The sequence below is a fragment of the Peromyscus eremicus genome, chromosome 14, assembly GCF_949786415.1.
Source record: "Peromyscus eremicus chromosome 14, PerEre_H2_v1, whole genome shotgun sequence".
NCBI classification, from domain to species: domain Eukaryota; kingdom Metazoa; phylum Chordata; class Mammalia; order Rodentia; family Cricetidae; genus Peromyscus; species Peromyscus eremicus.
In genome coordinates, this window is record NC_081430.1 from 49,456,129 (window position 1) to 49,468,756 (window position 12,628).

Sequence of the window (12,628 nt, forward strand, 5' to 3'; positions counted from 1 at the left end):
TAGATGGTTGATTAACAGATGAGATAGATGATAGATATAGGTAGGTTGATCAATTGATGCTACAAATGATGTATAGAAATAGATAAGATGGAGAGAGAGAGAGAGAGAGAGAGAGAGAGAGAGAGAGAGAGAGGGGACAAAGACAGATGAACTAGAAAGAGAAATGGTGGATATGATAGATGGGTGACTAGCTACAAAGATAGACAGAAGACAGAAATGGCTTGGTACTTGTTGCCTAGTCTGACAATTGAATAAGATATCACAATAGAAGCAACTGGAGTTAAACTGAGCCATAAATGATTTCTTCATTCTAATCACTGGTATTTATTAAATAAACGCTTGTTGTTTTCAACATCATAGATATAACATACATATTCTACAAAAAAATACTATATAAATAAAGCATTAGAAATGCAAGTAATATAAAATTTAAAAAAAAAGAATTTATACCCAGTGGACCAATCCTAAACAAAATACAGGAAGCAATACTTTCAACTGAAGAGAGGAATAAGCACAGCCAGGATAGTCTACAAAGAAAATAAATGATGCTATAATTACTAAAACACAAAAAACACAAACAGTATCACTGCAAACAACACATAGTTTTTTAAGAATGATTTTAAATATTAATGGCTTAAATTCTCCAATCAAAAGAAAGAGGCTGGTGGAATGGATCAAGATATAAAATCCACCTATTTATTGTCTACAAGAAACTCACTTTAGCATTAAAGATGGGTACCACCATAAAGTGAAATGGTGATAGAAAGTGAAATGAGACCAGGAATCAAATAAGTGTGGCCATACTAATACCTGACAAAATAGACTTGAAACTAAAACTAACCAGAAGAGATAAAGAGAGACACTTCATTCTAATCAAGAGCACAATTAACTGAGAAAATACTACCCTCCTAAGCATAGGCATACCAAACTCAAATGCTTACACTATCCTAAAAAGTATACGAGTAAAATTAAAGACACAGATTGGAATCAACATCAATAGTAGGTGATTTCAAAACCCACTTTGTCAAACAGACAGGTCATCTAGATGTAAAATAAGCAGAGAAACATTAGAATTAAATGACATCATATATCAAATGGGCTTAACAGATCTCTACATTACATTCTGCCTAAACACTGAGAAATACACTTTCTACTCAGCAGTATTTTAAAGCTTTTCAAAAAGATCACATCATAAAGACTCATATTATTATCCATTTACCAAAAATTTTATATGTATGTGTTTGTGTGTGTGTGTGTACATATATGTAATTTTTGAAATGAAATTTCTCACCTGGGCTGATAATGCTCCAAGAGCCACAGATTATCTAACAAATACCCCAATACTAGGCATGAGAAACTCTCAAGTTGTTGGTCTGGGAAGCCCCAAAATTTCCCAAGCGTTATAGGCTATTGCTGTTGCCCTTGGTTGCTTCCCAGAGGTTGATGGTAAGTCCTATTGCTGAAGTCACTTTGCAGTTTGAAAAGAGGATCTATGCTGAATCTGACTTGAAAGCATCCTTCTTTGAGAACTAGCTTTCACAGTACCAAGAAGGTACCATGTAAGCTTCCAAGGGAAGGAAGCAGCCATTAGTTCCACACAGCTATCAAACCTATGAATTACACAAGTACCAACACGACATGATAACCCTAAGAGTGAAATAGTGGCATATGGTTTGAAGGAAAATGGCCTCTAAAGGGAGTGGCTTTGTTGAAGGAAGTGTGTCACTGTGGGGGTGAGCTTTGAGGTCTCCAATGCTCAAGCTACTCCCAGTGAGTCAGACAATTTCCTGTCGTCTGCAAGATATAGGACTCTCAGCAACCTCTCTAGCACAATGTCTGCCTACATGCCACCATGTTCCACCATGATGATAACGGACTGAGCCTCTCATCTGTAAATGAACTGACACAATTAAATGTATTTCTTTATAAGAGTTGCCTTGGTCATGGTGTCACTTCACAGAAATAGAATCCCTAAGACACATACCTTGGTGGTAACCAACAGCTCTCTTACTATTCTTATCAACAAGAGGAAAGTCATGACTGGTAGAAACCTAAGTAACTACTCTGGGTTTCTGAAATCATGGATCTTAGATGAGAATTTATAACCACCACTTTACTAAACCAGCATAATTCCTAATTGTATTCTAAATATTTATCATTATATCCATAGTTAAAAGTAGCTTTCACCCTTTGTCAAAGAAATTTTTATTTTCAATGGACAGCCATTACAGGGAAGCACAACTAATTAAAAGGCAGAGAACAAGTGATCACCTGGTTCTCAGCTACAACTGATACACTGACAATACAACTCTTGCACCATAGGCTCAGGTAGTATTGTGGAAGAAAGACTGGAAGAGCCAGAAAGGGGAGTCAGGGTTTCTTCTGTGTGTACCCACTAGAAATATCAGGAGAGATATACCTATGAAGTCCCAACAATATGACTCCCAAACAAGACCTGAACAAATTACCAACAGACATGATAATATGAAAGGGGAAACTCTCATGGGCCCCAACCCTAGAGGAAGAACTATAGGAAAGTAATGCTGAGAGCAGGAAAAATAGCCTTCCCCAGGAAAGAGTATCCTGATAGGTTTGCCCATATCAAGTGGTCAGTGCTGAAATAATATATATAGGTAACATCACTTTATATATTATTATATACAGTATATGGACTGAACAGATTGTGTGCCTGTGGGTATAAATTTCACAATACTTAATGAAAGATAGGAATTTGAGAGAAAGAGGGGCAACATACATGGAAGGGGTTAGAGTGAAGAAAGGGAAGGGGAAATAATGTAATCATATTTTAATAAAAATCATTAACAAAATAGAAAAAATAATTCACTACAAGAAGATTTCAAAAACTCAATGAGAGAATGAGAAAATGAAAATGCAGATCAGAGAGATACAGAGATATGAGGACCATTCCCTTCATGATTCAGGTCCCGAGTCTGGTTGGCAGCATTCAACTGTATTGGAAGGGAACAGGCAACAGTAGGTTAGGTCAGTCACTACTAGCTGTTTCTTTCATTGTGCAACTAGCTGACAGCCTTGTTGCTTGATCAAGGGCACTGTGAGAAGATGGAGGCCAACAATCACTCATATAGTGCACCTCTTAAGTTTCTGTGACCTAAGATGATCTACTTTATCAGCAAGCTCAAAGCAAACACCACCTTCTTTTGCATTGTGTTCGTGAGTATTAAATGATATGCTGTCTATAACATGTGGAGCAAAATTCTATCTCCATTGTGGCATATACAATTATGTGGTTTAGGAAAAGTACACAGCACTGAGAATACAGCATGCTAACCCAGGGTTCTTGTTTTTTTATGGCTGTTCATATGATTTGTCTCTGTAGATCTAACAAATCCATTACCCACATGTAGAACAAATTTACAGTTCCAGATAGAAAATTCCTTACCTGCCTTTGTCATGTAAATCCTTCCATTTTTTGTAATCAAAGATATTTCTGAAGTATAAAAACTATGAGCAGTCTTCCTTACATAGTTACTTAGAAAGTCACACACTAATTCAAAAGTATTGCCACCATCCATTGAAATCCATACCTAAAGGAATAAAGAGATAATACCTTACTAACAACTGCCTCTAATTTTCAAAATTAGCTATTAGCTTGATCTTCCTACAAAAGAAAAACCATGCAGTACTATTTTTCTCACATTTCTATATCCATCACGAACTCAGTCACACACTGACTACCTTCCCACTCACGCACTTGATTTACCATTCCAATGTTTTGTATTGCCAGAAGTAATTAGATCAACTAAGTGGCTGAGGGATATTGCATTCTCATTCTCTCGCCCCTCTGTTTCACTCTGTCTCTGTCTCTCTGTCTCTGTCTGTCTCTCTGTCTCTGTCTCTCTGTCTCTCTCTAGTGTGTGTGTGTGTGTGTGTGTGTGTGTGTGTGTGTGTGTGTGTGTGTTTTACATGCATGGGGAGACTACAGGATGACATTGAATGGATTCCTCTATTGTGCTCTCTATCTTACTGAGACAAAGTCTTTTATTGAACATGAAGTTTATTGTTTTGGACACACTGGCTGGGCAGTGAGCCCTCTGGGTCTGTCTGTCTGCTTCCTAATGCAGTTGTTATATATATGCACAGTCATGCTCAGCCTTTTACATGGGTGTTGGAGATTTGAACTCAGGTCCTTGTACTTTCAGAACAAGTGAAACTAGCTGAGCCAACTTCCCAGCCCCACACATTGCACTTTTGATTTGTATTTTTATGATACTTAGGAACTGTACCATCTCTTCACATGTTTGTTTCTATTTTCATTTCAATGAAATGCCTCTTCATGTCATTTCTCTTTTTAGCTATTAGGTTTTCCTATTGAAAATACTTTCTATGAATTCTTTCATTATTGTTATTTTTAATTCTCCCTTCCATTGTCAGACCTATATTCTTGTATTCCTTAAATATTATGGAGTTTATATTGTATTTTTTTTCATCTCTCCAAGCTGGGGATAGAGGTACAATTCTATAATTCTAGCACTTGGGAGGGTGATTCAGGCAAGTTTAAGACTAGCTTGAGCTATATAGTGCAGTCTAGGATAACCTGGACCAGAGTGTAAGACTCTGTCTCAAAGGATATATATGCCCAAGCAACTAGTAATACACCAGGATCTTTTATTCCTAATATAAGTATCATTAACACTGTAGCTTATGAAAACAGGGCTTTTAATGCTAGCACTCTTAAAAATCACATCAATATTAGCCATTACATATTTGTTTCCACAAAAGTTGTTCTGATTGTTTGGTCTCTTAATTTCTCAGTCCACTATGAAGAATGAGACTCTGTCTCATTTCTTAGACTAGTTTTGTTGAACACCATTTATGATGATGTTTTATTTGTGCTGAAATGTGATTTTATTTGTATGTTAATAAATAAAGTTGCCTGGAGATCAGAGGCCATAGCCATTAAGAAGTCTGGCAGTGGTAGCACACACCCTTAATCTGATCACATGGCAGGCAGAGTCTCTATGTGTTCAAGGACACCGTCAGCATGGTGACACATGCCTTTAATCCCAGTACCAACCATAGAGATCTGGAAGTCTGTATAGACAGGTAGTGACGAGGAAGTCATGTGGTTGGGTTTAGAGCCAATGAGAAGGCAGAACAGAAAGGCAATAAAAAGACAGGACACAGGAAGGTCTCTCTCTCAGGGGAAGGACAGCATCGAGTTGTAAGATAAGGTGATCTTTTTTTTTTTTAAGATTTATTTATTTATGTATACAGCATGTATGACTGCAGGCCAGAAGAGGGCACCAGATCTCACTATAGATAGTTGTGAGCTACCATGTGGTTGCTGGGAATTGAACCTAGGACCTCTGGAAGAGCAGTCAGTGCTCTTAACCTCTGAGCCATCTCTCCAGCCCAAGATAAGGTGGTCTTAGCTCTTGGCTACTGCTCTGATCTCTGGGCTTTTAAATCTTTATTTGGCTCTGTGTTTCTTATTTAATAAGACCATTTAGAATTACATCTACAACATCTAAAGCCTTTTCACTTCAGTTCCAGCTAATTATTGCCCATAGTCAAAATATACATGTGAAAAATTTGAATCATAGAGTCTATTGGCAATGTTCCTGATTTACATGCTTTCTAGCCATGAAATCATAACTGGTACAGTAAACTCTTCCAAAAATCAGTTTTCTATACACAGCCTAAGAATTCTAGAACAAAAAAAATTATGAAGCAGTCACACTGGCAAAAAAATGAGAGCAAATTTTTAGCTAAAGTCTCAGAATTCTAATACAGTCAGGGTAATACAAAGAAAACAAAACAGACAGATTGAGATAAAGCAAGCTCAGGGATGTTAGATATTTGCCTACAGGATGTGTGAAGCAATCTATACACAGTAAGACGTATGGGTAAAAATATCAGTGGACAGAAGAGAAATTAGAGGTTCTGAACTCTTAGTATAGGAACTAAAATAAAAGAGTTTCAAGAAGCTCTAATGCAGTATACAGTATACAGTAGAGACCGTAAGCCAAGAAATCATAAGCACTGTTAAAATAAAAATGGTTTCTATGCACATATACACTAGATTTGTAAGTTGGGAGGCACAGATGCAGTAGAAATCAAGTATGTGTTATGTCAAGGTGACAGAGACTGAATGAATTAACAATGAGGTAAGGTGCTAAAAATCAACCTGAACAACTTTTGGTAGGCCTTGTCTGTTGCCCAAGTTGTTTTTCTTTGAGACAGAATCTCACACTGGAGCCAAAAATGGCCTTGGACTGACAGTAGTCCACCCACCTCAGCCTCCAGTCTGCTGCGATCGCCAGTGGGAGTCACTGTGTTTTGCTTCCCTGATTGTTTTCAGTGAGTTTAGATTGGTGCTGCTTGTCTTTCCATATGTGTGATTGCTAGAGGGAGTTATTCATAAGCAATAGATGTCCTGAGATAGTCATCAAATGAACAGCAATTCTAGATTAGACTGTCAATCTCGGGAATCTTTAGCTACTTTCTATCAACATAGAAATCACACTTTGAAGTTAATGATTGAGGAGCTTGTATCTTTGAAGTAAAACTGTAAACTGTCATGTGGATCTCACAATCTCACAGAGAAACTCTGTTCTCTTTCTTGACTAAATTGCAGCCATCATAATTTTCATTTCCAGGGGAGAAATCTCACTGTGAAAGTGAACTGTGTGCATTCACTGGAAGTCACCACAGTGCTTTCTTGGTACTGAATTTCTTCATGTGTCATATTTTGTGCTCCTGACTTTAAACACGGCTGTTGACAGAGGTGTTTTGCCAAGCTTTACAAAGTTTTCAGGCTACCAAGACTGGAGGCCGGAGAATAAAGAACATCACCAGAAAGAACTCAGAAAGCAGTAGAGTCAGAAGAGAATGCATAGACAAAGTCAGAGAGAAAGTAGGTAATGTCAAGTGCCAGAAATACCAGATAAAACATACTTTCGGAGGATTATTGGCAAAATTTAGGTTCTAGAGTTGTAACGAATTGTAAATAGATTAACCTAACAACATTCAGAACCATGGTGCTCCATTGCTCATTTTTATCAGCCAGTGAACAAACTGAAAGGTTACAACTGACTATAGACCACTAAGCTTAACCCAAACAAACAGTTGATAAACATGTATTGTATTCCCATCTACTTCTCCCCTCCAGATCAACAGAGTCCCCCTGCTCTTTATGTACATAGTCACCCAGTCTAAAGAAGTTGGACTACTTACTCTAATTACAAAAGAATAAATTTTATGGCTGCATACCTGATTGCCATAAACATACAGAAAGTGGCTTCGGGGATGGAACACCATTCCAACTGGATAAGAGAATGAGGAGGGAAATTGGAAATTTGGAAATTTTGGTTGAGAATTTGGTATGTCATTCTTGAGCACTGACACAGAGACAGAGATTCTTTTGGAATTCTAGATAAAACACAAGGAACTCATAAGATTTGTTCTATCATTCTTTGTCCTTGTTATAATTTCTAGACATTCTCATGATTCAGTTTAAATTAAGACCAGGCCATACCCATTATCACATCAAAGAAATGGAAAGATTAGCAATCACTGGTAACTCTACTCCATTATCCCTACCTGTCCATTTTATAGATGCTGAGATGTAGTATAGGAAACTAAGGAATTTTTTCAAAGTTGTAAAATAAATGGCATTGAGAGGTTTGTAAGTCATTACTAAAAAAACCAGATAGACTCCAGTGTCCATGCTCATGCCTTTTATGACACATGTGGGTACCTGACAAAAATCCCAATTCTATTGGATCATAGTCTTGGAAGGAACAAGACTGTGACACCCTATAAATGCCATCTTGGTATAAAGATAAAGTTAAGATGAAGACTTTCACTGATACACAGGGGGGAAAGCTGTCTTAGCTCTTTTCTTGTTTGACTAAAAGCAGCAAATTCTTGAAAATGAAACTGCCAACCATTTCCACAGCAGATCTACTCTCAGAAAAAAAAGAGAGCAAATAAGATGTTTCCTAAATCTTTTTTCCAGGGGAGTCTTATGGCTCTGAGAGAGATACCTCCATGGACAAACACTATCACCTGCTCCTGTCCTGTTGTTCTCCTGAAACCTTTCTACCATAAAAGTAACTTTTTTCCCCAGGTAAACATCAGTTTAACCTAAAATATGTTCAGCATAGGTAGGGATGGTGGCACATGCCTTTAATCCTAACACTCAGACTCAGAAGCAGGCATATTACTGTGAGTTCAAGGATATTGAGTGCTACATAGGGAAATTCTGCCTTAAAAAACAATGCAGATGAAAAAGCAGCTTATTTTAATGTTAAATGGACTTTTGAGGGGTGATATATATCTCACACTTAGAAGTGAGTGCTAAACAGCCACTTAGAGAACCCCTAAATTTTCTAACGACTCTGAGAATAATTCTAATTAACAGCCAGTTAAGGACTTATACAATAGAAAATATGTATCTGTGACATGGTTTCCTTTTTTTTGTTGTTGTTGTTCACCTAAACTAACCCTTTCAAAGAACTTTAGATTTATATGGAAAATATTCATCTTATATTCTCCTGGAGCATGAGTAAAGAATAATCAGGAAGCAATTTTTTAAAAAAGCTTCAGTGCCAAACTATTCTATAGATCTTAAGTAATTTTATCAGTTTTTATTCCTGAGATCATGACAAATTGGAAATGATGTCTGCTAAGACAATTTGCATTGCTTGGTGATAGAGCAAACAGCTCTGAGCTGTAAGACTTACCCGATTATGGAAGAGATAAATTCCAGTTTTAGTTTCTTGGTCAATAAGAAATGTTACCACATGTGGAAGAAATCTTGCACTTGTAATAGTAGAAGGTAAGCAAGGCAACCAGTGAAGAAATGGTTCTTTACTATAAAAACAAGAACTGGACTATAAACAGAGAAAAGAAGAGTTAATATTGTTAACACAACTAGTTATTGTAGAAAATAAGCTAATGAATCATTGTGTTGTTCTGACAGGCCACATATAAATCAGTCTCTCTCTCTCTCTCTCTCTCTCTCTCTCTCTCTCTCTCTCTCTCTCTCTCTCTCACACACACACACACACACACACACACACACACACACACACATGCACATGTGCGCACATGTACACACACACACACACACACACACACACACACACACACGTATACAGAGGCTTTTCAAGACATGTTCTTACTATGTGAACCTAGGCTGGCCTAGAACTCTGTAATCCAAGTTCATATTGAATTTGTGATTCTTCTGCCTCCACCTACTGATTGCTAGAATTACAGCTGTGTGCCACCACACCTGGCTCACAAATCATAGTTTTAATTCTTTAATATCTATTCCTTTCTTCAGGGTGGATTCAATTTCAGAAGACACTTCAAAGAAAGTTTCTTCTCTGGTATGGATTATTTGGCTAGAGTCACTGGGTTTTAACAAAAGTAGGTATCTGCTATTAAGTCTACCAGGAGACACCACTGGGGGTGGTTAAGTTTTTCTGTGTGTTTAAGTACCATATTTTAGATGAACAACAATTCTTGAAGTTATGCTTAATAAAATGTCCTACCTTTGAAAGTGTTCTATATCATACCTCACTTAGGGTCCTGTTTCTGTCGAAAGTGATAGTAACATAATCAACTGTAAAGTATAAAGGTGAAGAAATTATGAATGATATCTACACATACAGCCTTAGGAAGAGTTAGTGTTAGTAAACCTGCCCACATAAAACCGATGCCAGTTGTGTACCATCTATTAATGGATATTTGGATACAGTTCTCTTGCATTTAGGCAGGAGTGTCACACCCATTCATTTTTAGAAAAGCTGTCAGTATGTAGCCCAGGGTAGCCTCAAGTCTGCAGTGTTCCTGTTTACGCCTCCAGAGTGTTAAAGTAGTAGCAAGTATAAACCACTACCAAGCCTGGCTTTATCATTTTTAGGCCACTAATTCATATATAATAGTTATCTTCACATTTTATTCAATGTTGAGTTTAATGCATTTTATTTAATCTATATATGTAATCTATAGTGATAAAAGTCTGCTAACATGTCATAAAATTTACCTTCAAAACTTTCTCTGTTTGCAAAACATTTTTCATTATACCACAGTTTTCCCTTGATATAGTCAACCTATACAAATACATAAATGAAAACAGCAATTGGGTCATATCTGAAGTTAAGATTTTAAACAGAAAGAAATTTATGATGGGGGAATGTCTTTCTTTTATGCTGTGATAATATGTTGCTCTGATTGGTTGATAAATAAAGCCATTTGGCCTATGGCATGGCAGCTTAGAGGCAGGCCAGGCAGAAAATCCAAACAGGTAGAGAGGAAGGAGAAAGACAGAGCAGAGGAGACCCTGCCAGCCACTGCCATGAGAAGCAAGATGTAAAAGTACTGGTAAGCCACAAGCCACATGGCAGAGTATAGATTTATAAAAATGGGTTAATTTAAGATATAAGAACTAGATAACAAGAAGCCTGCCATGGCCATAGTTTAAAAATAATATTAGCTTGTGTGTGTTTATTTGGGTCTGAGTGGCTGTGGTACTGGCGGGTGAGAGAGATTTGTCCTGACCAGGTAGGACACAGGAAAACTTTCAGTTACAAATTTACTTTAAAAATTCCAATGTTTTGATCATTTGTGGATGTGAGGCAAATTAAGATAGAAAAACTGTGCACATGTAAGAGGTTGCAGAATGGGGACAAGAAACTGGAATGCACATTGTCACCAGTCACTAAAGAAAATACAAATGCATGAGAATGTTCTTGGTTATGAATTATCTTTCCCACCAGAAGCTCCTTGAACCTTTCACCACAGTTAGAATGGGGCATACGCTTACTTTTTTAATTCCATTAGCTGCAACATGGCATAAGGAAACTGAACAGAAGCCTGACAATGGCAAGTAGCAGCAATAGAAAGGCATTGCAAACTGATCATAAGAGAGAAGCAGTGAACAAAGTAACATTATTTTTGTTGAATATTAACTATAATAAGATGAGAAGGTTTTTTAGGGGAAGATTTTGACTTTCCGACTGCTATTGAGACAAGGAAATCCTTATACTTTTATAGATGGGCCAGTGATAAAATCGATATAACTTGTTCATGGAAACATTTAAAATGTCCTAAAACTGATCCTGGTAGTGGTTGATACAAAATACCATAGGGCTGAACATGTTAAAAAGATGAAGATTATACCATGTGAATTAGACCTTAATAAAATGCTAAACAAACAAAAGACCTTTTCAGAATGAATGGCCCATGACTTTTTTATATTATGCTATATCATCACTCAAATTAAGCTGTTAAAATAAAACTTTTGAGTTCTCATAAAAACCTTCACATTTCAGGATAGCATAATCATTATTATTAATCTGGGAAATTTTAATATAGAACCTTTTTGGGCATTGAACTATGCCTCTTCCTTCTGTTCAGATTATTTCTGCATTTTTTTCTACATGAATCCAAACTGAAATAGCCAAGTGATTGTCCTTAGGGATAATTTAATTTATACGAGGCTGGCTTCATGCCAAGGATGAGTCCAGAATACTGTCCTGACCCAGAGTCACAGGTTAGGAATGAACACACGACTTGGATCACATGAGCAATGAAAACCACTCTTAGAGATGAAGGAAAGACTTTATTCCTTTTGGGATAGCCAAAGGTGGCTACAAGCCTGGCAGCTATTCTTACTAATGGCTGGAGAACAATTACTTAGAATAAAGCTAGTGTGAAGAACAGCACAGCAAAATTTGAGGACAGAACCCCGTGGACATCTGATATTCAAGGGAATCCAGCTAGTCAGGAAGTGAGACTCACCCTTTAAATTCCCTATGATTTCAAAGAGCCAACAGCTTCCTCTCTTTTGCTGAAATCAGTTTAGTTTGGTTTCTGTCATTTGTCCTCAAGAGGATATTTGGAGGCAAGCCTTTGACAGGTGATTAAGTAGAAGAGTTTGATGCCTTTCCTGATTTGAAGGAGACTGGATAGGTAAGACCAGTGCCCTTATTATAGAGAATCCAGAGATCTATCCCCACTCCTTCTGCCAAGTAAGGTCATAGGGAAGGGACAGCTGTCTGTGAACCAGGAAGCGGTCCCTCGTCAAAAACTTAACCAGCCAGTCACTGCTCATCACTATTTCCTCAACTTTTTGCCTTCTACTTAATTGAAGCACCCATTCTCATTCATTTCTTTTGTTCTGGTCTTTGTTCTTTTGTATCAATAGGGTGTAGATACTGATTTCACTGTCTTTGAATGTCAGCGATTCTTTTAATGGGATGTAACAGTGAGGCATGTTTTGCTTTTGAGCTCCCTATTTAGAACAATATTAGGTGAGGTTTCCTAGGGGAACAGAATCAATATAACATACACAACAGGTGATTTATTAGATTGGGTTATACAGTCAGAGACTAATTTGTCCCCCATGGCTCCACACATTAGAGAGCTAGAATATCAGTTGATTCTCAGGCTAAGAAGATGGAAGCTTCAGAACAAAAAGGACCAATTACACAACCCAAGTCCAAGGAGAAGACCTGGAAGCAACCTGGGGAGTTGTTGATGCAAGTCCATGTTCACAGGCTAGAAAATCTGCTATCTTATGTTCTCCTATAGTCCATACTGGCAAAGAAAAAAGTGCATAAATACCTGCTCCCCA

At 37.3% G+C, this 12,628-nt stretch overlaps 1 protein-coding gene across 5 annotated transcripts in view; it reads right to left on the reverse strand.

Moving 5' to 3' along the window:
* Positions 1 to 12,628, reverse strand: part of LOC131923817 (cation channel sperm-associated auxiliary subunit beta-like) — a 149,888-nt gene that overhangs the window by 64,407 nt on the left and 72,853 nt on the right. For all 5 annotated transcript variants that reach the window (XR_009382732.1, XM_059278999.1, XM_059278997.1 and 2 more), the window contains 5 exons: positions 10,037 to 10,103; positions 9,567 to 9,613; positions 8,730 to 8,879; positions 7,255 to 7,413; positions 3,422 to 3,566 (listed from right to left, as the gene is read on the reverse strand). Coding sequence is in view for 4 of the 5 variants with exons in the window: in XM_059278999.1 (XP_059134982.1) it covers positions 3,422 to 3,566; positions 7,255 to 7,413; positions 8,730 to 8,879; positions 9,567 to 9,613; positions 10,037 to 10,103 (568 nt within the window). In the remaining variant the exon portion in view is untranslated. The remainder of the gene's footprint in view (positions 1 to 3,421; positions 3,567 to 7,254; positions 7,414 to 8,729; positions 8,880 to 9,566; positions 9,614 to 10,036; positions 10,104 to 12,628) is intronic.